The sequence below is a fragment of the Scyliorhinus torazame genome, chromosome 1, assembly GCF_047496885.1.
Source record: "Scyliorhinus torazame isolate Kashiwa2021f chromosome 1, sScyTor2.1, whole genome shotgun sequence".
NCBI lineage: Eukaryota > Metazoa > Chordata > Chondrichthyes > Carcharhiniformes > Scyliorhinidae > Scyliorhinus > Scyliorhinus torazame.
The window spans coordinates 399,557,257-399,579,833 of record NC_092707.1 but is presented as its reverse complement, the minus strand read 5'-3'; the positions used below and the strand labels follow the sequence as shown (position 1 = coordinate 399,579,833).

At 46.3% G+C, this 22,577-nt stretch overlaps 1 protein-coding gene across 1 annotated transcript in view; it reads left to right on the top strand.

The window, feature by feature from the left end:
- The first annotated feature begins 2,163 nt into the window (after window positions 1-2,163).
- nmbr (neuromedin B receptor) overlaps window positions 2,164-22,577 on the top strand; it is a 112,202-nt gene continuing 91,788 nt past the window's right edge. The window contains exon 1 of the mRNA XM_072513752.1: window positions 2,164-2,613. Coding sequence (XP_072369853.1) covers window positions 2,210-2,613 — 404 coding nt within the window. The 5' untranslated portion in view covers window positions 2,164-2,209. The remainder of the gene's footprint in view (window positions 2,614-22,577) is intronic.

Sequence of the window (22,577 nt, the reverse complement as noted above, 5' to 3'; positions counted from 1 at the left end):
CCGAATCTCCGGTGCCGGAGACTTCGGCAACCGGCGGGGGCAGGATTCACGCCAGCCCCCTACGATTATCCGACCCGGCGGGGGGTCGGAGAATCTCGCCCCTAGATCTTTTCTCTCCCTACAGGTGCTGCCAGACCTGCTGAGATTTTCCAGCATTTTCTCTTTGGTTTCAGATTCCAGCTTCCGCAGTAATTTCCTTTTAATACCTAGAGCTATGTAGGTAGGCACTCTCTGTGTGGTGGTTCGGTCGGGAGCAGAACAGCCTCCTAAAGGATTGGGCGGAGAGCATGAGTAGTTGGGCTCTAACCTTTCGTTAGCCCTTTCTCCCGCGAGGCAGGGGTTTGACGCTCTGCAGAATGAGGACATGTGAAATGCAACGTGGGAGCGAGTCACTCGTTTAGGTGTCTAGGGGGTTGGTGAAGACTGGGATCCTCAATCACACCCTCCGCTCCATCCATACCGTCTGCATGGTCCAACCCCAAAGAAGCAAGATCGCTACCTGCAAAAAATCCCCCTTTGAAGTGACCATGTCGACTGCGGATGAATGCAAACTTGACAAAATCCCAATTTTCCTCCGAAATTGAAAGGTGTCAAGGTGAATTGAAACTGCTGCATAGAACCACGCGCCAATTTAAAAAAAACGCGGATTCTTTTTCTATTTCTCCAGTTCTGGCGAAGAAGTTTAACTTGTTTTAAAGAACTGGGCTTGCTCTAGATGTTAGTTAAAAGAGAGTGCGCGATGAGTATCGATCGATGTGTGTCTGACCTGAGACCATTAATCATCTGGGGAAAGGCGATTCTCCCAGAACTTTAGTCCCACACAACTCAAATCAGAAACACTTTTCCGACCAACTCCCCCCCCCCCCCAGTGCAGAACAGGAATTGAGCGGGTGAAGGTATTGAAGGTGTTGAAGAGTTAAACATCCTTCGGACGAAAAGGACAGAAAATGATGAGATCTCAGCCATAGGTTGGAGATGGGCGAATGACTTGCTGTGTGGGAGCAGAGTGCTTATTGTTGGATAGGTGCAGGCGTTCCCCCCCCCCTCCCCCCGCCCCCTGAGATTTCTTTCATTGGACTCAGCAGTAAATCTCGTCACACTCCCAGTCACTCAGTCCGCCCTTCGATAAAATGGTCACTTTTTTGTTCCGGCAGAAGTAGGCAGAACGGGGAGCTCTCCGAGAACTGGAGTAGGAATTGCGAAAGCACCGTGAGAGAGGAGCAAAACCCCGGGAGGAATCTTCAACAGGGGAATTAAGAGGAAGCATCAAAGGAGAGATCGAAAGAAAGGTAAAGAGGGGGGGGGGGGGAGGGGGAGAGAGAGAGGAGGAAAAACATGTGTGAGCGAAAGAGCGAAGATTAGAGGAGTGAAAGAGAATTCCAACTGGGTGAGAGGAGAGATTCTTTAACTTAAAGGGAAGTGGGGGGGGGGATAAAGTGCTGGTGAAGGGGAGAGTCAGGGAAAGAAAAACATGGATAAGGAGAAGGTGAGAAGGAATGAGGAGGAAAATCCATAAGGACAGGGAAACCTGCCGGGCTGAGAGAGAAAGAATGGGAGTAGCCTAGTGAGAAGCAGCGATTTCAGCACCGTGTGTCAGGGACAGCTCCCTCCCCAGTGCTGCTGGATACAGCCAACCTCGCAATTCCCCGCAGCCCACACCCATCCGGACTCACCCCCAGGTACTCTCAGAGCCCTCAGACACTTCTTCTAACTTTTGTCAGAATGTTAGACAGGATATTTAAAAACTTACGGCTGTTGGTTATCAAGGAGTATCGCTGAGAGCGTGTGCCCGAAATATTGACTGATTTGTTTCTTGTGTTCCTCTTTCCATGAAGAAAATGCTGGAAAATCTCAGCACGTCTGGCAGCATCTGTAGGGAGAGAAAATAGCTAACGTTTCGAGTCTAGATGACCCTTTGTCTGGACTCGAAACGTTAGCTCTTTTATATCCCTACAGGTGCTGCCAGACCTGCTGAGATTTCCCAGCATTTTCTCTTTGGTTTCAGATTAATTTGCTTTTATTCCTCTTTCCATTGTTCTTTCAGATAACTTGTACATTGGCCGAAGGAGCAAACTTGGCGAATATCTGTTGGGGAGCGGGTCCTCGCCGGGGGGTGGGGGGGGGGGGGGGGGGGGCTTGTGGCGGGAGAGGAACGTGCCCTTTTGCACGTTTGGCTTCCCTCTGGGAAGTTGAGGGGCGCTGGAGCAGGATGGATAGCGGACTGTTGTACAACAGCACCTTGCTCTCCCCAGAGCACGCCACTCTCAATAACTTCACCGAGGAGATCGTCTACCTTGACACCGTGTTCTTCGTGATCAGATGCATCGTCCCACCCATTTACCTCCTCATCATCACGGTGGGCTTGTTGGGCAACATCACCCTGATCAAGGTCTTTGTGGCTAACAGCGCGATGAGAAGCGTCCCCAACATTTTCATTTCCAGCTTGGCCGCCGGGGACTTGCTGCTTCTGGTGACCTGCGTGCCCGTGGACGCCGCGAGGTATTTCTTCGAGGAGTGGATCTTTGGGATAGTGGCTTGTAAACTCATCCCCCTGATCCAACTCACTTCGGTAGGAGTGTCAGTGTTCACACTAACAGCCCTCAGTGCAGACAGGTAAGAGGGAGCGTCCTCCAGACAGTCCCACTGGCATCTATCTAGCTGTTTATTGATCGATCTATTGAACCTTCTATCTGTCCATCTCGTTAATATTTCCAGTTCTGATTGATAAAATGAAAACAATTGGATAAAATGTAACATTATCAGCATTGAGTATTTAAAATTGAACAAAAGGGCACAGGCAAAAGATGCACAAAAACGACTTGTCTCTTTTGAGGGATTGGGAATTTCAATTTCTTTACAAGGGGTGAAAGAACACTTCTGTTGATGGTGCCCCAAGGAATACAACCATCTTCCGAATCATCACTGTGGGGTCCTCAATGATGAAAGAGCACTGCTCCCAAATCCCTGTTATCATGCTCCCTGTTAGAAATAGAAGGCTCTCAGGCCAATTGTGTGATACAATTAGAACAATTCCGCCAGACATGAAAAGGCAATACTTCAAAATCCTGTGCCAGGCAGCAGCTGTTTTCCCACAATTAACCTTTTCAGTAGGACATGCCTTCGTGGTTTTCAGATATATGTCTAGGATCTTCAATAATCAATGTCAGTAATTAAAATTTAAAACGCGCACTGAGGTGGGACTTCCACTTCACTCATTAGGTGGAATCTGGAAATGAACATGAAGATAAATGCAATTTCATGACGTACAGCCTACATGATTTGGGAAGTGTCCTCAGACCTGAATGTTTTTAACCCTCTTTCCTTCGACAGGTACTGGCCTAACGGCTGAGTATTTTCTTTTACACTTTTCTGTTTTTATTGTCAACTTTCTGATCTGTTCCAAAGCCTTTTCAAACTCTGCTCCTGCTTTTGGTCACCTCCTAACTTCATTTTAAAAAAATGCAATTCTAACCCCTGTTGACTATTTTGCGACATTTTACGACAATCACAGCATCGTGTACCTGCATAGAAACTTGGAAAATAGGAGCAGGAGAAGGCCATTCGGCCCTTTGAGCCCGCTCTGCCAGTCATTATGACCATGGCTGATCATCCAACTCAATAACCTAATCTCGCTTTCCCCAATATCCTTCGATCCCCTTTGCCCGAAGTGCTACATTTAACTGCTTCCTGAAAATATACAATGTTTTGGCCTCAACTGTTTCCTATGACAACAAATTCCACAGGGTCGCCACTCTCTGGGTGAAGACATTTCTCCACATCTCTGTCCTAAATGGTCAACCCCGTATCCTCAGACTGTGACCCCTGGTTCTGGACACACCCACCATCGGGAACATCCTTCCTGCAGCAACCCTGCCTAGTCCTGTTCGAATTTTATAGGTTTCTGTGAGATCACCCAAATGTGTGTATATGTCTAATACATATACAGCAGGCAACACAATCGGGGGGGGGGGGGGGGAGAGCTGACTGGTGGTGATTTGATCTGAGGATCACCACACCTCAGGAGAGGGGCAAGGTTGAGAGGTTTGGCCTTCATGGGTAACTTCAGCCGATACAGGAATTGAACCCATGCTGCTGGCCTTGTTCTGCATCACAAACCAGCTGTCTAGCCAAGTGAGCTGAATCGGCCCATCCCCCCCCACTGCCTTCTCAATCTTGCCCATCACCTGAGGTGTGGTGATCCTCAGGTTAAACCACCACCAGTCAGTTCTCCCCGTCAATGGCGAAAGCAGCCTATGCTCATCTAGGACTATGGCTTTACCTTAGCTTTACCTTTATTATTTGTTAGCCCAAGTGTCTCATAGTTTGCAATGATCCCGAGAGATGTAAAACATTGTGAATTAGCTGTTAGGTGATGGAATTCATGGTTGATTTATTTTGGTTTCTTTCTCAACCAAATGATGATCTTCAGTGACAACACGTGTAGTAGCAGGGTTAGCTTCCACACATACACTGATGAAGTTAAGCTCTACCTCTCAGGATTATAAAAGGATTTAGGAAGGATATTGTTAAACTAGAAAGCGTGCAGAAGAGATTTACGAGGATGATACCAGGACTTGATGGTCTGAGTTATAAGGGGAGGCTGGATAGGCTGGGACTTTTTTCCCTGGGGCTTAGGGGTGATCTTATAGTGTTCTATAAAATAATGAGGAGCATCGATAAGGTTGACTTCTTTTCCCAAAGGTAGCGGAGTCTAGAATTAGAGGGCATAGGTTTAAGGTGAGAGAAAGAAAAGAGACCAGAGGGGAAATTGTTTCACACAGAGGGTGGTGAGCATCTGGAACGAGCTGCAAGAGCCAGCGGTAGAGGCAGGTACGATTTTGTCTTTTAAAAGGCAGTTAGACAGTTACATGGGCAGGGTGGGTATAGAGGGATAAGACCATAAGACCATAAGACATAGGAGCGGAAGTAAGGCCATTCGGCCCATCGAGTCCACTCCACCATTCAATCATGGCTGATTTCAACTCCATTTACCAGCTCTCTCTCCATAGCCCTTAATTCCTCGAGAAATCAAGAATTTATCAACTTCTGTCTTAAAGACACTCAACGTCCTGGCCTCCACCGCCCTCTGTGGCAATGAATTCCACAGACCCACCACTCTCTGGCTGAAGTAATCTCTCCTCATGTCTGTTCTAAAGTGACTCCCTTTTATTCTAAGGCTGTGCCCCCGGGTCTCCCCTGCTAATGGAAACAACTTCCCTACGTCCACCCTATCTAAGTCATTCATTATCTTGTAAGTTTCTATTAGATCTCCCCTCAACCTCCTAAACTCCAATGAATATAATCCCAGGATCCTCAGACGTTTATCGTACGTTAGGCCTACCATTCCTGGGATCATCCGTGTGAATCTCCGCTGGACCCGCTCCAGTGCCAGTATGTCCTTCCTGAGGTGTGGGGCCCAAAATTGCTCACAGTATTCTAAATGAGGCCTAACTAATGCTTTATAAAGCTTCAGAAGTACATCCCTGCTTTTATATTCCAAGCCTCTTGAGATGAATGACAACATTGCATTTGCTTTCTTAATTACGGACTCAACCTGCAAGTTTACCTTTAGAGAATCCTGGACTAGGACTCCCAAGTCCCTTTGCACTTCAGCATTATGAATTTTGTCACCGTTTAGAAAATAGTCCATGCCTCTATTCTTTTTCCCAAAGTGCAAGACCTCGCACTTGCCCACGTTGAATTTCATCAGCCATTTCTTGGACCACTCTCCTAAACTGTCTAAATCTTTCTGCAGCCTCCCCACCTCCTCAATACTACCTGCCCCTCCACCTATCTTTGTATCATCGGCAAACTTAGCCAGAATGCCCCCAGTCCCGTCATCTAGATCGTTAATATATAAAGAGAACAGCTGTGGCCCCAACACTGAACCCTGCGGGATACCACTCGTCACCGGTTGCCATTCCGAAAAAGAACCTTTTATCCCAACTCTCTGCCTTCTGCCTGACAGCCAATCGTCAACCCATGTTAGTACCTTGTCTCGAATACCATGGGCCCTTATTTTACTCAGCAGTCTCCCATGAGGCACCTTATCAAAGGCCTTTTGGAAGTCAAGATAGATAACATCCATTGGCTCTCCTTGGTCTAACCTATTTGTTATCTCTTCAAAGAACTCTAACAGGTTTGTCAGGCACAACCTCCCCTTACTAAATCCATGCTGACTTGTCCTAATCCGACCCTGCACTTCCAAGAATTTAGAAATCTCATCCTTAACAATGGATTCTTGCCAACAACCGAGGTTAGGCTAATTGGCCTATAATTTTCCATCTTTTTCCTTGTTCCCTTCTTGAACAGGGGGGTTACAACAGCGATTTTCCAATCCTCTGGGAATTCTCCTGACTCCAGGTACTTTTGAAAGATCATAACTAACGCCTCCACTATTTCTTCAGCTATCTCCTTTAGAACTCTAGGATGTAGCCCATCTGGGCCCGGAGATTTATCAATTTTTAGACCTCTTAGTTTCTCTAGCACTTTCTCCTTTGTGATGGCTACCATATTCAACTCTGCCCCCTGAATCTCCTGAATTGTTGGGATATTACTCATGTCTTCTACTGTGAAGACTGACGCAAAGTACTTATTTAGTTCCTCAGCTATTTCCTTGTCTCCCATCACTGGATTACCAGCGTCATTTTGGAGCGGCCCAATGTCTACTTTTGCCTCCCGTTTGTTTTTAATGTATTTAAAGAAACTTTTACTATCATTCCTAATGTTACTGGCTAGCCTACCTTCATATTTGATCCTCTCTTTCCTTATTTCTCTCTTTGTTATCCTCTGTTTGTTTTTACAGCCTTCCCAATCTTCTGACTTCCCACTACTCTTTGCCACATTATAGGCTTTCTCTTTTGCTTTGATGCATTCCCTAACTTCCTTTGTCAGCCATGGCTGCCTAATCCCCCCTCTGATAACCTTTCTTTTCTTTGGGATGAACCTCTGTACTGTGTCCTCAATTACTCCCAGAAACTCCTGCCATTGCTGTTCTACTGTCATTCCCACTGGGCTCTGCTCCCAGTCGATTTTCGTCGGTTCCTCCCTCATGCCCCTGTAGTTACCTTTGTTTAACTGTAACACCTTTACATCTGATTCTACCTTCTTTCTTTCAAATTGGAGATTGAATTCTACCATATTATGATCACTGCCTCCTAAGTGCTCCCTTACTTTAAGATCTTTAATCAAGTCTGGCTCATTACATAACACTAAGTCCAGAATGGCCTGTTCCCTCGTGGGCTCCATCACAAGCTGTTCCAAAAAGCCCTCCTGTAAACATTCAATGAATTCCCTTTCCTTGGGTCCACTGGCAGCATTATTTACCCAGTCCACCCGCATATTGAAGTCCCCCATGATCACTGTGACCTTGCCTTTCTGACATGCACTTTCTATTTCGTGGTGCATTTTGTGCCCCTGGTCCTGACCACTGTTAGGAGGCCTGTACATAACTCCCATTATGTTTTTTTTGCCTTTGTGGTTCCTCAACTCTACCCACATCATCTGACCTTATGTCGTTTAGTGCTATTGATTTAATTTCATTCCTAATTAACAAGGCAACTTCGCCCCCTCTGCCCACCTCTCTGTCTTTTCGAAAGGTTGTGAATCCCTGGATGTTTAAATGCCAGTCCTGAACCCCCTGCAACCACGTCTCTGTGATGCCTACCACATCATACCTGCCAGTCACAATCTGGGCCACAAGCTCATCTACCTTGTTCCGTACACTGCGCGCATTTAAATATAGCATCTTTAATTCTCTATTGACCGTCCCTTTTTTTTTTTTAGTGTGGTGGACCTTGGTTTATTGAGCCTTTCCATACACTGTGTCATATTTTGTTGGATGGGGACTATCGTAACCTCTCCTGAGTTCTGTCTTTTCGTGCTTTTTTGTATTCCTAAGCAGCTACGCTTCCCACTGATTACTTCACCTCTTGGTTCCCTGACTTTCCCTTCCCCCCCAATCTCTAGTTTAAAGTCCTATTGATCACCCTATTTACTCTTTTCGCCAGAACACTGGTCCCAGCTCGGTTCAGGTGAGACCATCCCAACGGTATAGGTCCCCGCTGTCCCAAAACTGATGCCAGTGTCCCATGAAAAGGAATCCCTCTTTCCCACACCACTCTTTCAGCCACATGTTAACTTCCCTTATTCTTGCCTCCCTATGCCAATGTGCACGTGGCTCGGGCAGTAATCCGGAGATTATGACCCTTGAGGACCTGTTTTTTAATTTGAATCCTAGCTCTTTATAATCTCTAAACCGGTCCTCTTTCCTAGACTTGCCTATGTTGTTGGTACCGACATGGGCCACAACAACTGGATCCTCCCCCTCCCTCTCCAGTATCCTTTCAAGCCGGTCAGAGATGTCCCGCACCCTAGCACCGGGCAGGCAACATACCATGCGGGACTCTTTATCCTGCTCACAAAGGATACTATCTATCCCCCTGATAATAGAATCCCCTACAACTACAACTTGCCTATTTACTCCCTGTCATTGAATGGCCTACTGAACCATGGTGCCTTGGTCAGCTGACTCATCCTTCCTGCAGCCCTGTTCGCCATCCATATAGGGAGCAAGTGCCTCATACCTGTTGGACAGGGTCAAGGGCAGAGGCTCTTGAGTTGCTGACTGCTGGTTCCCTTTACCTGCCTGACTTGCAGTCACACCCTGCTGTCCCTGGCCACTGGAAGGATTTGAACTACTTACTTTGACAGGTGTGACTGCCTCCTGAAACACAGTGTCCAGGTAAGTCTCCTCCAGTGGGCTAAATGCGGGCAAGTGGGACTAGCTTAGTGATAGAAACTGGGCAGCATGGACAAGTTGGGCTGAAGGGCCTGTTTCCACGCTATAAACATCTATGACTCTATAAAACCACCTCCAGCTTTGCAGGCTTACCAGCTGCTTCCCACCAAGATTATCACAGGCATCTAAACAGTATAAGGATCGTAAAAGCAGTGGGACCCATTCGGGATCAAAAAGGGAATGTACGCATGGAGGCAAAATGATTAGTTGTGGTATTAAATGAATACTTTTCAAAGATAATCAATACACTAGAAAGCTTTAAAACTGAAAAGGAAGAGGTATTGGACAGGCTGTCTGAACATAAACTTGATAAGGCACCAGGGCAAGATGAAATGGATACCAAGGAAAGTGAGAGTGGAAATTACAGAGGCACCAGCTATAATTTTCCAGTTTTCCTTTCATTCATGGGTGGTTCCAGAGAACATGAGAATTGAAATGTAACTACACCCTTAGTCAAAAAGTGTGTAAAGATAAACCCAGCAACTACAGCCCAGTCAACTTAACTCCGGTGGTGGGAGACCTCTAAAAGTATAGGGTACGATTTTCCTCCTCCTCTGCAGCATGTTCTGCAACAGGCACTGATCCCGCCGTTATCAACTGGGTTTCCCATTGAACGCTGTGAAACTGGAAGTGGGGGTATGCCAGCGCGAATGGCCAGAACCCCCCCCCCCCCATAACTCAGGACAAAATTGTCATAGGGACAAATGGGGGTTAATTAAGTAAAGCCAGCATGGATTTGCTAAGGGAAAATAATTGCTAACCAACTGGCTCGAATTTTCTGAAGAGATAATTGAGAGGGTTGATGAGGGTGATGCTGTTGATGCAGTATTCAGGGACTTCCAAACATATTTAATACAGTGTTGCACAATAGACTTGTGAGAAAAGTTATAATCCATGGAATAAAAGGGGTAGTTTTAACATGGATACATGTTTCCGAGGTGACAGGAAACAGAGTGTAGTGGTTAATGGATATTTCAGACTGGAGGACGTTTATGGTGGAGTTACCCAGGGGTCAATGTTGGGACACATGCACATTAATGATCTAGACCTTGATGTACATGGCATGATTTCAAAATGTATGGATGATATGAAACTTGGAAGCATTGTGAGCTGCGGCGAGGATTAAAAATAAATAAATAAATAAAAATAAATAAAAATTGCTTATTGTCACAAGTAGGCTTCAATGAAGTTACTGCAAAATGCCCCTAGTCGCCACATTCCAGCGCCTGTTCGGGGAGGCTGTTACGGGAATTGAACGGTGCTGCTGGCCTGCCTTGGTCTGCTTTCAAAGCCAGCAATTTAGCCCTGTGCTAAACAGCCCCTGCTGTTTAGAACTTCGAGTGTAGAACTTCGAAAGGAGATAGAGAATTTGATGTAATGGGCATACAAGTGGTAGATGAGGTTTAATGTGGAGAAATGTCAAATGATTCAGTTTGGTAGGAGGAACATGGAGGGACAATATAGAATAATATGCAATGAGGAGGGATTAATTAATGACCTCATAGTTAAGGATCCTTTCGGGAAGAGTGATTATAGTATCTTAGAATTTTCAATTCAGTTTGAGGGCAAGAAACTGGAGTTCCACACTCACGTTCTGGAGTTAAACAAAGGTAATTACATTGGCATGAGGACGGATTTGGCCCTAGTAGACTGGGAAGGAAGACTAAAGGGTAGGACCGTTGATGAACAGTGGCAATTGTTTAAGGGGATGTTCAATTTAATCCAATTAAAATATATTCCAGAGTGGAAGATTGGGCTGGAAGATTGGGAAACTTAAAGATCAACAAAGGGTTACTAAACAAATAATAAAAAAAGCAAAGTAAATTATAAAAGAAAACTAAAGCAAAATCTAAAGAATGATAGCAACAGCTTCTGTAAGTATATCAAAGAGAAGAGAGTAGCTAAAGTGAATGTTGGTCCCGAGATGGATGAGACCGGGGGATTAATCGTGGGGAACGCAGAAATGGCAGAGACGCTAAATCAATACGTTGCTTCAATTTTCACGGTGGAGGACACAAGTGCTATCCCAATAGTACCAGGTAATGCAGAGGTAACCGAGGAGGAGATGGTTGACAGCTTCAAATTCCTGGATGTACATATCACCAACAATCTGTCCTGGTCCACCCACATCGATGCTATGACCAAGAAAGCACAACAGTGCCTATTATTCTTCAGGAAACTAAGGAAATTCGACATGTCCACATTGACTCTTACCAGTTTTTACAGATGCACCATAGAAAGCATCCTATCTGTGATAAACACAGCCCAGTCCATCCCGCAAATCCGCCTCCCATCCATTGACTTTGGCTACACCGCCTGCTGCCTTGGGAAAGCGGGCAGCATAATCAAAGACTCCTCCCACCTGAGATATTTTCTCTTCCAACCTCTTCCATTGGGCAGAAGGTACAAAAGTCTGAGAACATGCAGTAACAGATTCAAAAACAGCTTCTTCCCCGCTGTTACCAAACTCTCGAATGGCCCTCTTATGGACTGAACTGACCTCTCTATGCATCGTCTTTACTGTGGTAGCACTATACTCAGTATTCGTTACCCGATATCTATGTATTTACAGTGCGTATTTATCGTATGTCCTATGTTTTTCATGCATGGAACGGTCTGTCTGGACTGTACGCAGAACAATACCTTTTACTGTACCTCGGTACACCTGACAATAAATCTAAATCTAAGGGAGGAACTTAGAAAAATCATCATCGATAGGAAAAAAGTACTAAACAAATCATTGAGAATGAAGAAAATTCCTCAAGGCCTGATGGCCTACATCCTAGGGTCTTAAATGGAGTGGCAGTGGAGATGGATCTATTGATGACAATATTCCAAAATTCCCTGGATGCAGGAAAGGCTCCAGTGGATTGTAAAAATGCAAATGTAATTCCCTTATTCAAAAAGGGAGGGAGGCAGAAATTCGAATACTATAGACCAGTTAGTTTAACATCTGTCATTGGGAAATTGGTAGAATCCATTTTTAAGGAAGTAATAACAGGACATTTGAAAAAAATGAATGAAATGAAAATCACTTATTGTCGCAGGTAGGCTTCAAATGAAGTTACTGTGAAAAGCCCCTAGTTGCCACATTCCGGCGCCTGTTCGAGGAGGCTGGTACGGGAATTGAACCGTGCTGCTGGCCTGCCTTGGTCTACAAACGCAATTCATCAGAGTTAGCATGGTTTTATGAAGGGTAAATCGTATTTGCCACAGTTCTTCAAAGATGTAACAAGCAAATGGATAGTGGACATTTGTAGATGTTGTATATCTGGACTTCCAGAAGGCATTTAATAAGGGTGCCGCACAAAAGGTTAATACACATGGATTAGGGGTAATTTATTAGCCTGGATAATAAAGAAGACTGGCTAAGCAACAATAGGCAGAGAGTCGGGATAAATGGGTCCTTTTCTTGTTGGCAAGATGTAACTAGTAGCGTTTGGTCCTTGAGCCCCAATAATTTACAATATATATTAAAGACTTGGATGTTGCGGTAGAATGTACAATAGCCAAGTTTGCAAATTACACTAAAATAGGTGGGATAGTAAGTTGCAATGAGGAAATAAGAAATTTACAAATGGATCTAGATAGTTTAGGTGAGTGGGCCAAACTTGACAGTTAGAGTTTAAATGGATGAAGGTGATCCACTTTGGTCGGAAAAATGTAAAGGGAACTTATTATCTAAATGGAGAGAACCTTCAGAGTGCTTTGCTGCAGAGTAATCTGGGTGTTCTTGTGCATGAATCTCAGAAAACAAGTACAATAGGTGATAAGGAAGGCAAATGGAATTTTGACCTTTATAGAGAAAGGAACAGAGTATAAAAGTGGGGCAGTGTTGCTGCAACTATACAACTATACATGCCAGCACGATAGCACAGTGGTTAGCACAGTTCCTTCACAGCTCCAGGGTCCCAGGTTCGATTCCCGGCTTGGGTCACTGTCTGTGCGGAGTCTGCACGTTCTCCCCGTGTCTGCGTGGATTTCCTCCGAGTGCTCCGGTTTTCTCCCACAAGTCCCAAAAGACGTGCTTATGAGGTGAACTGGACATTCTGAATTTTCCCTCAGTATACCCGAACAGGTGCCGGAGTGTGCCGATGAATGAAGATTAGTATTATTACAAGGCTTTGGGGAGACTGCACCTGGAGTATTGGGCACAGTTTTGGAACCCCTTATTTGAGGAAGGATGTGGTGGCATTGGAGGCAGTTCAGAGGAGGTTCACTAGATTGATTCCAGAGAGGAGGGGTTTGTCGTATGATGCGACATTGAGCATTTCAGGCCTATACTCTCTGGAGTTTAGAAGACTGAGAGGAGACCTAATTGAGATGTAAAAGATGATAAAAGGTATTGACAAAGTCGACATAGAGCAGATGCTTCCCCTTGGGGCAATCCAGAATGAGAGGTCACAGTTTTAGGATAAGGGGTAGCAGATTTAAAACCGAGATAAGAAGAAATTACTCCTCTAAAGGATCGTGAGTCTATTGTTATGGGCCAGGGTTTAGAGAACCCCAAAGTGTATCATGGAGTTCACCTGACCTACAACTTTTAATAGGTTGTGGTATGGGGAGCACACGGCCCACTCTACAGGTGTGGGACAGCAGAAATGGAAAAGTATTTTTTAAAGCAAAACAATGTTTATTCTATGAACTCAAGTTAACCTTTTTAAAACATACAGTAAACATCTTAGCAACCATTAATTCAAATACAACCCTCAAAGACTTCAACACTAAGTAATCCTTTAAGCTTTCCTTTTAACATCCATAAGACTTAAAACACCTTTTCCCAGAAGCACATCAGGTTAAATTCGCTACTATTGTTAGTTTTAAATCACCAGGATCGATTTACAGTCTTTAGATTACAGAGAGAGACTCTAATACACCTTCTGGCTGTGACTGCAGCTATCCAGCTCTGACAACAAAACTAAAACACACCCTGCAGCAAACAGCCTAAAACAAAATTAAAAAGCTGACAGACAGCCAAGCTCCACCCACACTCTGACATCACTGCAGTAATAAACACCCATTTCTTAAAGGTACTCACACATGACACTATAGAACTCACTGCCCCAGAATGCATTGGATGCCGGGACATTGAGTCTATTTAAGGAGGAGACAGACAGATTGGGTTGATAGGTTATGCAGAACAGACAGGGAAGGGGAGTTGAGGCTGAGAGGAGATAAGCCGTGATCGTATTGAGACATAGACATAGAACATACAGTGCAGAAGGAGGCCATTCGGCCCATCGAGTCTGCACCGACCCACTTAAGCCCTCATCTCCACCCTATCCCCGTAACCCAATAACCCCTCCTAACCTTTTTGGTCACTAAGGGCAATTTATCATTGGCAATCCACCTAACCTGCACGTCTTTGGACTGTGGGAGGAAACCGGAGCACCCGGAGGAAACCCACGCACACACGGGGAGAACGTGCAGACTTTGCACAGACAGTGACCCAGCGGGGAATCGAACCCGGGACCCTGGCACTGTGAAGCCACAGTGCTATCCATTTGTGCTACCATGCTCTCCTAATACGTATTGAATGGCAGAGTGGGCTCGAGGGACTGAATTGCCCACTCCTGCTCCTAGTTCTGAAGTCCTTCTACGTTGGTGCTGGAGTAGAAGTGTATGTAGGTGCTTAAGACATTGAAGGTGGCAAGACGAGCCTGCACTGTCTCAGACTTAATAGTGGCTTAGTGCAAGGAGGTAATGCTGGACAACGCCCCCCCCCCCCCACATCAGTGTGATGGCCCCTGCCAGAGCCCCCCCCTCACATCAAAAAGAAAACCACCCCACCTCCAAAGGCCTCCTCACCCTCCAAAACCCCCGTACCCTACATCACATCAAAACTCTCACCAACATCAACAACCCTGAGTCCCAAACCACCATTACATCAAATACAGAGTTAACCATGACACCCATACACGAAAAAGAACCCAACCAACGAGAACAAAGAAAAACTCAGTCAAAAACTGGCAAAAAGTCCAAATTCAGTCCAGCCCCAGGCCTTTTGCCTTCACAAACGCCTCCTCTGCCATCTCAAAATAATAGTCTCTGCCATTGTGCGTGTCCCGCAGCTTCGCTGGGCAGACCAGACCAAACCGCACATTGCGCTTGTACAGCTCAACCAAAGGCCGCCCACCTCCTTGCCAGCTCCACCATCAAGTCCTGGTATAGGTGTATACCCTTGCCTTTCCACTCCACCTTGCGCTTCTACTTCACCCACCTCAGCACTTTCTCCTTCACCTGAAGATTATGGAAACAGACGATCACCACCCTCGGTGGTTCGTTCGTCCTCGGTTTTGGCCGGAGCAACCGACGGGCCCGGTCCAACTCACACTGGGAAACATCCTCCCACTTCCCCATCAACCTCTCGAGCAGATCGGCAAAACAGTCTGTGGGCCTTTGCCCCTCCACCCCTTCAGGGACACCCACGATCCTCAAGTTATGCCTTCACGATCTGTTCTCCAGGTCTTCCACCTTGCCTCTTTGCCCTCTGTTAATCTCTGCCACCCTCCGCAGCTCCTTATCCATCGTGGTGAACTGGTCACTGTGTCACGACAAGGCCTCCTCCATCCCCTTTGTTTACTCCCCTGCTCCAGCACCGCCGTCAAAGTTTTCACCAACTCTTCTCTCACCGGGGCAAGGGTCACACCCACCCACGCCTTAAGCGAAGCCATCATCGCCCTCTGATGCCTTACGTAATGCTTCAAAAACAGCCGTTCGAACTCCCTAGCCATCACCTCCATACTTTCTTCCACCATGATGGGCGCGGCCCAACCCACCGGGCTATTTCCCGCCATAGTTCCGCCTGCTGCACCCCTCACCCCCCCCTCGGCAGCGGATTTACGCTCACTGCCTTCTTCCCTGGATTCTTCTTTTCGGTTTTTGACATTCAATAAATGCCCCACACCTTCCCACAGCTCCTCACAGACAAATCTTCACCAAAGACTGGGCTAAAAGGGCCAAAAAAGCCAGCATTGGCAGGACCAACCAACATGCCACAACCGGAGGCAAGAATATGCAGGGTTACAGTGGGAAGTTGGGAGAATGGCAGCAGGTCTAGCAGTCCATGCCAATATGCAACAAAACCTGGACAATTTCCACGTCTGGACTGACTAGTGGCAGGTAGAATTTGTGCCACACAAGTGCCAGGCAATGACCATCTCCAACAAGACAGAATCTAACCATTGCCATTGACCTTCAATGGCATTACCATTGCTGAATCCCCTCCATTATTAACATCCCGGGGGTTGCCATTGACCAGAAACTCAACTGGACTAGTCATATAAATACTGTTTAGCTCAGTTGACTAGGCAGCTGGTTTATGATGCAGAGCGAGGCCAGCAGCCCGGGTTCAATTCCCGTACCAACTGAGGTTATTCATGAAGGCCCCACCGGCTCAACCTTGCCCCTCGCCTGAGGTGTGGTGATCCTCAGGTTAAATCATCACCAGTCAGCTCTCCCCCCTCAAAGATGAAAGCAGCCTATGGTCATCTGGGACTTTAAAAAAATATAATTTACGGGGGCGTGGGCATCACTGGTTAAGCCAGTATTTATTGCCCATCCTTAGTTGCCTTATGGCAACTTGACTTTATAAATACAGCGGCCTCAAGAATAGGTCAAAGGCTAAGTATCCAGTGGTGGATAACTCACCTCCTGACTCCTCAAAGCCTCTCCATCATCTACAAGGCACATGTCAGGGGCGTGATGGATTATTCTACACTTGTCTAGATGAGTGCAGCTCCGAAACACCTCAAGAAGCTTAGCACCATCCAGGGCAAAGTAGCCCGCTTGATTCCCCTTCCACAGACATTAATTTCCTCCGCCACTGTGCATGGCACCAGCCATGTGTACCATCTACAAGATGCATTGCAGGAACTCACCAAGGCTCCTTTGGCAGCACCTTCAAACCCCATGACCATTACTATCTAGAAGGACAAGAGCAGCAGATATATGGGAACACCACCACCAGGAAGGTCCCCTCCAACCCACCATCCTGATTTGGAAATATATCGCCGTTCCTTCACTATCGCTGGGCCCAAATCCTGAAACACCCTCTCTAACACCACTGTGGTTGTACCTACACCACATAGACTGTAGCGGTTCAAAAAGGTGTCTCACCACTACCTTCCCAAGGGCAATTAGAGCTGGGCAATAAATGCTGACCTAGCCAGCGACGCCCGCATTCCTTGAATTATTTTTGTTTCAAAGGCTCATCGGGGATCCAGTGCAGACACAAAGGCCTAATGAGCTCCTCGTGCACTGTAACGATGATGAGATTGTGAAATCAGGAGAATGCTCTTGTAAACTCCCACTCCGCTACTGCGACATCGGTGCAACCCGCACTTATTGTAAAACGCCTGTGTATAGGGTTTGCTGAACCAATGAATCTGTGTGTTTTAGGAATCAGATTGTTGAACCGAGTTGGTGAAAAGATTTTGCACCCGTTCAGATCATGTTTTATTTTTGTACATTCCTTTAATGGTGATGCATTTGTCACTGAGTCCAGATATGTTTTCTTGCTCATCAATCGAGGTGAAGTTGACCATTTGATCACCTGGTGTGCTTGGCAGGGCTGCGGTGGGTCCATGGATGACTGCTAAGACCAATCTTCACTTGGAAGGTTCCGCCAGGTCGAAGGCAGGGCACCACAGTTGACTGAGTTTCGGATGAGTTGCTGCCTCAGGATTTCCTTTTGTGTTTTCTCTGTCTGGATGTGCACTTTCTTTTTGAAAGAGGCTGCGTCTTTTATTTTTGGTTACGCCAGGTGGGAGATCCTGGATGAACATCACCCAGGAATCCAAACCCAAACTCCAAGTGAAGCCTTCAGAGTGTCCTTGCAGCCTTTCCTTTGAGGGCCAAGAGAGGCCCACCTCAGACTCGAGCTCTCCGTAGAAGATTCACTTGAGTCAGTGAGTGTCAGGCATTCCAGCTACGTGAGCTGGCAAGCCAAGTATCTACACCACATTTAGACAGTCACCAATGAGTAGGGCAGGTCATGTTTCAGTAACTGGACGTTGGTCCAGCAAGAGATCCCAGAGAGAGAGAAAGATTTTAATATCAGGTTAATTTCCCTCGAGCATGTTCACTCTTGCTCTCAAAGCAGCAAATTTTAACTTGAATCAAGTAAGGGCTTTGCAGCAATCTGCCTGTGACAATAAATAGACCGAGGCTTGTTCAACCCACACCCCACATGTTATTTTTGTAAAAAGTAAATTCATTGTGGAAAAAAAGTCATTAAATGCCAGTTCCCAGATCTCCCTGGATAACTGATGAAGCTTTGATTCCCCGTGGAGTATGGAATGTGGACTGCTGCTGTGTTGAGAGACTGCTAAAGTGATGTTATTCTGCCAGATGTCAGCCTGTCATTCTTTCATATTGTTTATAGTTTGCTGATGTTAGTGTGTGTACGTGTGTCTGTGTGAGTGTGTGTCTGTGTGTGAGTGTGTATCTGTGTGTGTAGCAGCGTGAACCTGAATTTTAAGGACTGTAGGTGAGTATGTTTCCCATGGGGGGGGGGGCACAGGCCGCACATAAAATGGGTGTGGGCGCCCACAGTACGGAGGGGTGAATTCTGCAGCCCATCTGCCATATTGAAATGACCAAATACGGGTCAATTCGGCCTGTTACCAAACCACTGACTCTATTAATACACCATAATATGTCTGGTGCTGGCAGCAGGGCATCAGAAAGAAGGCTGATTTTTAACCTCGCATTGGGGAGGGATTGCACTTCAGGAACTTCCCTTTGCTGATTGCGGTCTCCTAGACCTTGGACTGAATCCTCCCCACTTTGTTCCTTACCCATTCCATCTCCCGACCACTACCCTGCTCCCTAATGCTCCGAAACCTTCCAATCTTAAGACTCCGGACGGAACCGGTCTGGGATCCTAGGCCTTGGCCATTTCTCTTTAGCTGCATTTTGTCAGCTGCCACCAACACCCTCCTGGCTCTGCCAGGACTGATGGATCAGAGGGCAGGGCTTTGCCCCAATGAGCGCGTGGTAGACGCACACAAACCTCATTAATGAGCCTCACAGCCCTCCATTGTTGCAGGGCTGCTCAGTGAGGAGTTGGGCCTGTGTGTATGCTGGTGCAAGTGTTGGATTAGTGCATGGTGGGGGTGGGGGTGAAATGTGTGTCTGTTGGTATGTTTCAGTGTTTGAATTTGTGTGTGCAAGTGTGAATCAATTAAGATGAATCTCGGCACTCTAAAGAGGTACTGGAGGGGCTTAAAAATGGACAATCCCAATCCCAGGCTGCTGTGTGTGTGTGTGTGTGTGTGTGTGGGGGGGGGGGGGGGGGGGGAGAGATGGGGGGGGGGGCAGGAAATTGCAGGGGCTCTCCTGAAAGTTTTTAATTCCTCCCTGACCTCGGGGGAAATCCCAGAGGACTGGAAAACAGGTAATGTTGTTCCACTGTTCAAGAAGCATGCTGGAGATAAACCAGGGAACTATAGGCCAGTGAGTGTCATGTCAGTGGTCGGGAAATTATTGGAGAAAATTCTGAAGCAGATAATTAATTTCCATTTGGAAAGGCACGGATTGATTAGGGGTAGGCAGCAATGATTTGTCAGAGGGTGGGCATGTCTAACAGGTTTGATAGAATTTTTTGATAACGTGACCGAGTGTATGGATGAAGAAAGTGCAATTGATGTAGTTTATATGAATTTTAGCAAAGCCTTTGACAAGGTCCCACACGGAATTCATGCAACCTATCGAGATGGATCAGAAACTGTCTTAGTGATAGGACACAAAGGGTAGCGGTAGAAGGCTGTTTGTGTAACTGGAGGCTGGTGTCCAGCAGTGTACCACAGGGAATAGTGCTGGCTCCATTATTGTTTGTTAAATATATCTAAATGATATGGACAAGAACGTGGGGAGGGGAATGATAAGTAAGTTTGCAGACGACACCAAGATTGGTAGGGTGGTTAACAGTGAAGAAGAGGGTCATAGGTTACAGGAAGATATAGATGGGTTGGTCAGATGGGCAGAGCATTGGCAGATGGTATTTAACCCTGATAAGTGCGAGGTGATGCACTCTGGAAGAAGAAACAGGACAAGGAAGTATGTAATGAATGGGAGGACATCAGGAAGCTCAGAGAAACAGATGGATCTTGGGGTTCTTATTCACAATCCTTGATGCTAGCAGGTGAATAGAGTGATTAAGAAGGCTTTTGGGACACTTGCCTTTTGTGAGTCGCGGCATAGAACATAAGGGCAAGGAGGTTATGTTGGAGCTGGATAGAAGGTTGGTTAGGCCACAACTGGAGTACTGTGTGCAGTTCTGGTCACCTCACTATAGGAAGGAGGTAATAAAAGGTGATTGCACTGGAGGGGGTACAGAGGAGATTCACCAGGATGTTGCCCGGGATGGAGCACCTGAGCTATAAGAAGAGACTGGAAAGGCTGGGATTGTTCTCTTTAGAGCAGAGATGGCTGAGGGAGGGGGGGGGGGGGATAAGATTGAGGTGTGTAAGATTATGAGGGGTTTGGACAGGGTAAATAGAAAGCAGCTATTCCCCTTGGTTGAGGGGTCAATTGCAAGGGGGCATAGTTTTAGGGTGAGGGGCAGGAGATTGCGAGAGGATTTGAGAAAAAAAAATCACTCAGAGGGTGGTGAGAATCTGGAATGCATGGCCTAGGAAGGCAGTGGAGGCTGGAAACCTCACAACCATTCAAAAGCACTTGGATGAGCACTTGAGGCACCATCACATTCAAGGATATGGGACAAGTGCTGGTAAATGGGATTAGTGCGGGATGAGGGGTAGCTATTGTAGGTGCCGACTCGATGGGCCGAAGGGCTTTTACTGTGTTGTATGACTGACTCTAAGAGGGAAGGGCAGAACTGACCTATGGTTCCTGTTTCTGATCATTGTTGAGTTAACCAGCAGTGAAGGAGGTTTACCTGTAGCCATTTACCTCGACTCAAGATTAAGACCAATAACCCTACAGTTTCCCATCTTCAACCTATCGGCCTTTATTTTGAGCAGTATTATGACATTTGCTCGCCTCTCCTTTAGCACAGTTTCAATTGTTAACACCTTCGCTATCTCCTTCTCAACCACTCTCAGTATTCTGCAGAGTACAGCATCTGAAGAGGTTACATTATTTCTAGCCTCAATAATGTTGAACAGATATTCTATGGAATTCTAGAAATGTCCCATCATGCCAATGCCAGCTCTTTATTGATTGGCGACATAACCAGCAAAAGGGAACATGGTTGTGGTATATGGATGCCAATCATCTCAATTCCAGGACATCACCTCAGTGTAGTGTCCTAGGCCCAATTATCTCCATCTGCTTCATCAGTGACATTGATGTGGGGATGTTTGCTGACCATTGCACAAGGTTCAGTACCATTCATAACTTCTCAGACACTGACGTAGTCTGTGCCAATATGTAGCGAGTCCTGAACGACATTCAGGCTTGGGCTGATAAGTGGCCAGTAACATCTGCATCACAGAAGTACCAGGCAATGACTATCTCCAAAAAGAGAGAATCTAACTATCTCTATTTGGCACTCAATGGCATTACTTGATTTGATTTGATTTGATTTATTGTCACATGTACTGAAGTACAGTGAAAAGTATTTTTCTGTGGCCGAGGGAACATACACAGTACGTACATAGTAGACACAAGAATAATCAACAGGGAACATTGACAAATGGTACATCGACAAACAGTGATTGGTTACAGTGTGGAACAAGGGACAAAACAAATGAGCAAGAGCAGCATAGGGCGTCGTGAATAGTGTTCTTACAGGGAACAGATCAGTCCGAGGGGGAGTCGTTGAGGAGTCTTGTAGCTGTGGGGAAAAACAAAGAACAAAGAAAAGTACAGCACAGGAACAGGCTCTTCGGCATGCCAAGCATGCTGCCCATCTAAACTAAAATCTTCTACACTTCCAGGGTCCGTAACCCTCCATTCCCATCCTATTCATTTATTTGTCAAGATGCCTCTTAAACGTCACTATCATCCCTGCTTCCACCACCTCGTCTGGCAGCAAGTTCCAGGCACCCATTACCCTCTGTGTAAAAAAAAAAGAAAGCTGTTCCTATGTCTGGATGTGCGAGTCTTCAGACTTCTGTACCTTCTGCCTGATGGAAGGGTCTGGAAGAAGGCAATGCCTGAGTGGGAGGGGTCTCTGATAATGCTGCCTGCCTTCCTGAGGCAGCGAGAGGTGTATACAGAATCAATGTGGGGTGGCAAGCTTGTGTGATGCGTTGGGCTGAGTTCACCACAGTCTGCAGTTTCTTGCGATGGTTTCATTACCATCACTGAATCAACATTCTGGGGCTTACCACTGACAGGAAACTGAACTGGGACTAGCCACATTAATACTGTGGCTGCGAGAACAGGTCAGAGGCTGGGAATTCTGTGGAGGGTAACTCATCTTCTGAATCCCCCAGAGCTTGTCCACCCTTTACAAGACACAGGTCAGGAATGTGATGGAATACTCTCCACTTGTCTGGCCGAGTGCAGCTTCAACAACACTCATGACACCATCCAGGACAAAATAGCCCATTTGATTGACACCCCATCCACCATGGTCAACATTCACTCCCTCCACCACCAATGCACAATGGCAGCAGTGTGTTCCATCTATAAGGGCCAATGCAGCAACTTGTCCTTTGGCATCATCTTCCAAACCCACAACTTCTAGAAGGACATTGGCAGCAGGTGCGTGGGAACATCAACAACCTCAAGTTCCCTTGCATCTCAGAAACCATCCTGACCTGGATCTGTATCAACTTGTTCTTCACTGTCAGGAGATCAAAAT